The sequence below is a fragment of the Olea europaea genome, unplaced genomic scaffold (assembly GCF_002742605.1).
Source record: "Olea europaea var. sylvestris unplaced genomic scaffold, O_europaea_v1 scaffold2179, whole genome shotgun sequence".
Taxonomy (NCBI): domain Eukaryota; kingdom Viridiplantae; phylum Streptophyta; class Magnoliopsida; order Lamiales; family Oleaceae; genus Olea; species Olea europaea.
In genome coordinates, this window is record NW_019239791.1 from 239,482 (window position 1) to 244,286 (window position 4,805).

The 4,805-nt window shown below is 36.1% G+C and overlaps 1 protein-coding gene across 2 annotated transcripts in view; it reads right to left on the bottom strand.

Annotated features, from left to right (window-relative positions):
• LOC111380633 (serine/threonine-protein kinase STY8-like) overlaps positions 1 to 4,805 on the bottom strand; it is a 12,877-nt gene extending 8,072 nt beyond the window's left edge. Inside the window, exons 1-7 of one of the 2 annotated variants that reach the window (XM_023004249.1) lie at positions 4,262 to 4,805; positions 3,592 to 3,706; positions 2,482 to 2,621; positions 2,040 to 2,153; positions 1,244 to 1,316; positions 658 to 768; positions 28 to 78 (exon numbers count right to left, since the gene is read on the bottom strand). In XM_023004249.1, coding sequence (XP_022860017.1) covers positions 28 to 78; positions 658 to 768; positions 1,244 to 1,316; positions 2,040 to 2,153; positions 2,482 to 2,621; positions 3,592 to 3,706; positions 4,262 to 4,449 — 792 coding nt within the window. In that variant the 5' untranslated portion in view covers positions 4,450 to 4,805. The remainder of the gene's footprint in view (positions 1 to 27; positions 79 to 657; positions 769 to 1,243; positions 1,317 to 2,039; positions 2,154 to 2,481; positions 2,622 to 3,591; positions 3,707 to 4,261) is intronic. The other variant, XM_023004250.1, reaches the window with a different exon arrangement.

Sequence of the window (4,805 nt, forward strand, 5' to 3'; positions counted from 1 at the left end):
TGAAAAAAATATGGAAAGGGGAATTACCTCACTTCTAGAAATTGATTTTCTCAATTCTTCAGATAAACCCTCTGTACCCTGGTAAAATAAAATAAAATTTTGCAAAGTCAACAACATTAGGAGTCAGAACAGATACCTGTGACACAGGAAACCGGATAACTTCACCCTACGTAATATATTCAGAGTCTTACAACAATCACATTGTATAACAACCACCAAAATGTTGATGCGATGAGCCTCCCCCCAGTGGAAAGTAAGAAATGCTTCGAATGTAGCATATTCTACATAGTGCAGGCACAAAGAAAATACTACCTCATTACCATAATCTATACGACCTCCATTTCGGTTGCCATGAAATGTGTGCCACTTATTTCAAAAACAAATTCGCCAAAATAAAGGCTATTGCTATCAAATAAGCTATTTAAGGGAATAAAAAACACAAGCAATATTTATCACTGTGTTCCTTTAAACTTTCTGCTGGTTCAGACCAAGACATTCAGATGAAGATGTCCCATGAAACAAAACATAAAAAGATCAATCAGAAAATAATTATGCATCAATCACTAACTTCCAGCACATGGTGGGACACATAATGTTTCAAGGTTTTACATGAAATCTAGTATACTATAGTCAAGTTGGTTTGCAAACAATAAGTACCTCAACAGGCCATCCATCCACAACAAACACATCCAAAGAGTAGCCATCAGTTGTAGAAAACACATGCGCTTCACGGATGTTAAGTCCTATGTCAGAAAGCAAAGCAGAAAGCTGCAGAAGCAGAAAGCAAACAAATAGAAGGAAAAATATTAAGACATAAAGAGGATGAAATGTATCTTGATATTCTTTACCAAATTAAAAAGCTTGTACTCAATAATCAAAATTGGCTAATGGACACTGAAGACAAGAAGAGATAGAGAACTAGCAGTAAAGAAGCCAAAAGACGCCTTATAGAATACGATGTGAAGTGCAACAAACCAACCATTCTAAGCATTTGAATATGTTTGGAAATATAAAAGGATGAAGCACCATTTGTTAGAATCTTGAAGTGAATTTCGCAGGAAGCTTTATGTGTCGTGCATATTATCAGCCATATTAAGTAAAGAATAAAATACACCCCAAAACAGTACTAACATTAACCCACCAACACCAGAATGACCAAGCCTGTTAATCACAAGATGAATTCACACAGGAAACAGTAACCATTTTATAAACAAAAATTGTGCAACTTCCTTCTCAAATTTACCTGACTAAGAAGCTTGGGCTTGTCAATAGTTGAAAATATTACTTCATGTATTGGTATATGTGGAACCTCCTGCCTGCATTATACCTCTCAATGATAAACTTGCTTTTGACATATATAACAGATAAATATGTACATTTATTATATGGATTAAGTGCAACTATACATCTGAAGAATAGCAAGCTCATACGCAATTACAAAATAACAGTTTCGGAGAATAAGCATATCCCACAATAGAAGATCCTAATTATCGGTGTGAGAGAGAAACAAATAGAAAGGAAAATCACATATGCACGAATCTTTGAATCAGAGTCAAACACGTTCAACTAGGCTCCGAGAATGTATACCATTAGATCAACTATTGGCATCGAAAGACGGTAGCCATCATAGTCATTAAGCCAAGCGTTTTAATAAGTGTATCTATTGTAACGAATACTGCACGTGCTGTTTCATAGAGTAATTAAGATAAGCATTTCGAGATAAGCTCAAAATCTTCAGGGACAAACTCAAGTTTTGCAACTTGCATTTCAATCTACTTTATTCAAATTCCATTAAAATTTTCTTATACTTTTTGGCCATTGCAACAATCAATGTATCCAAGCTATTCAGAGTCTCAGAACCTTACAGAGATATCTCTTTGTAGTAAGTCTCCTTCACAAGCCAAGGGTCAAAGCAAAGAGGACAAAAGATTTAGTTGAGTCTTTTACCAGGAGACAAACTTAAATAATAAAGGAATCATCTTCTAAAAAGTTCAGAAATAACAGCAAGACAATTAGAAAAAAAATTCAACAAGAATTACCTTCTCAAAAAAATTTCGGTAGGAGTTTCCCTGTTTCTGTCAATAGAATTCCTTCTAACATCCAAGTTTAGATCCTCGAGCTTAGAACAAGGCTCAAAGTCACCCGCACATTTTCTGTTTTAAATCATAGAGAAATTTAAAGACAGGGACAGGTGGTGGAAATATGGACAGACAGAGAGACACAAACATAACCAACCAAAAGAATAATGAAATAATAATGGATGAAGCAAGCAGGTAGGAAATGTAATAAGTACTTGGCTAAGCTTTCAAGTACTTATAGGCACTAAGTCCCAACAAATGTGCCATTTAAAAGTGGGTAAAAGTTCTGGATCCAACGGAATGTTCGGATAAAAATAGAGTTTTACCACCTCATAAGCAATTATAAGCTTTGCCAAACATCACTAAATAAATATATAAACTAGCCTCTGACATTGAAAGGTACCCGTGATTCAAAGATGGGACATCTTCATTATCAATCCTGTCACATGGTCTCGAGGCAGAAGGAACACTTGAAACTTGTTCGCCATCGATATCATCAGCTCCAGTGCAGAAATTCTGACCAGTGATACAATGGAAGGCAAGCTGTCAGGCATGAGCTAGAGATAATGAAATGAGACAGATAACCTACCAAAAAATGGGGAAAAAGGATTGTTTGTTTAGCTTGTACGAAGCTACATCATGACACAAATATGTAATGCTTAGTTATTTTGAGAAAAATTGCTTCCAAGGTATTAGGCGAGTGATTCCATGAGAAGCTTTTTTGTAGATTGTTAACCTTTTATCTTGCATCCAGTTTAGGTTAGTTTTCACATGCTCTGGGTGATTTATTTGGATATTTAGCTAAATGATACAGCGATAACCAAGTCATACCTCTAATGTGAATGTTATGCTCAGCGTTGGAACACGTCAAAGGCCATTCAATTAATCAGAAACATTTGATTTTAACAATGTCTTTAATGTGGCATTACTCATTCTAGATGCTCTCGCTACAACCCTATGCTTCTTCAATCTACAAATTTCTTCTTCCCTTCGCTCATAGAGTTTTTGGAGTTATCAAATTATTGGCAGGTCAAAACACCATTTTTCTCTCCTCCCCACTATATAAGCTTCATACCATGTAACCAGATTCTATAATTCTGGTTCCTTTGGAGTGGCAGCTTTATGTATTTTTGTTCCCAGAGCCTGCTAGAACAAGTGCAAGATTCTGGATCACAAACAACAATGTAAAAAGGGGAGGCCACTGCAAGACTCGCGAAAGGAATTCTCAACACTCAATCATTGAGCACTTCAACAAATAAATATAGTTAACCAGATATATCATCTATCAATTTACTATTCAGGTCCAAAAAGTACAAACGATCACCCGAGTTTTGTTTTTCATTATGGGCAATTATTGTTTAGTTGCATTGCTTCTGCAGACTAAAATATCTGAAATTACTTAGCAGCATATTGTTTTGAAATCAGAAAGGAAAAGTGAATAAAGTGAAAGGCATATATCACCAGAGCAATGATTCACACAGCATCATAAAAGGACTACTAATGTATATCATACCTCTAGAAACCGAACGTGGAAAATGGGCAGATTATTAGGATCCTTCGCCCGTGCAAGAAGACTTTGATGTAACAATACGTCTTCCACTCTATCCATATTAATATCCAGTCCATAACTGAAACACAGAGTGATAGCAATTGAGCAAAAATCTGTCATCAACAGTACTAAAATGGAACGATTTACCTTCATACTGAAAAATATATCAACTCAAAATTGGAAAAAATAAATAGATGAAATTATGTCAGGGTATATAATAAATAAATAAATCTGATACACTCACTACTTCAAATTTCGAAGATGTTTTCCAATTTAGAACGCCAAAATCACAGGATCATTTGAATCAGTCAACCACTGACTGACTTATATGTGATATGAATGCAAAGACTCACCAATTGTCCACCGCTACATAGAATACAAAATAAAAAGCACATGTACCACATAAACGAAAGTACGCAGGCACGTACATAGATGAAGTTACTTCCCTGTTCTGAAAAAGAGAATTTTCTAAAACATTGTAGGAATCATTTGTCAATACTTGCATCCACAGATACCGTACGCAAAGCAATTAAAAAAGATTTGATCAACCCAACCTACTCACACAAACACAAACACAGAGACGCAGTACAGTACACATTTATCACGTATACATTTTTAATCAATCAAGCACAACCTCGGTGGTAGGCGATTGAAGTGAGCCTCCAATTGTTCCCGGAAATCAGGATTCCCAAGAGCTTCTTCATTTTCATTCTCTATAAGCCGATTGTACACATCATTCCTGATTACATCACCGCCGCCGCCGAAACTGCCATAACTCCGCGGCGGCGATGAACTCTCTCCTACCTCCTCCACCAAATCCATCCCCAACTGTACACACAACTACTTAACACTATATCAAAAGTTGTAGATACATATTTGACTTGTTCAAAAACTTGACTGAGTTGAAAATGACTTCCATGAATGATCGGAGGAACGGAATCTTTTCAAACGGTTGGTAGAATCTAAAAAGTGTTGTGGAGTCTGATTCGGATATCAGCTGGAAAATCAAGGGCAATTTCGTCCGCCATTACTGTTGTAAACTCGAATTTTGTCTCGAGAAACGCTATTTACTGTGTGTATGTGCGTGAGAGAAAAGGAGAGAGAGAGTGAGAGATGGTTTGACGAATGTCAAGTTTAGTAAGATAAAAAAAATCACAAAAATGTAGTGAGTGACTGTG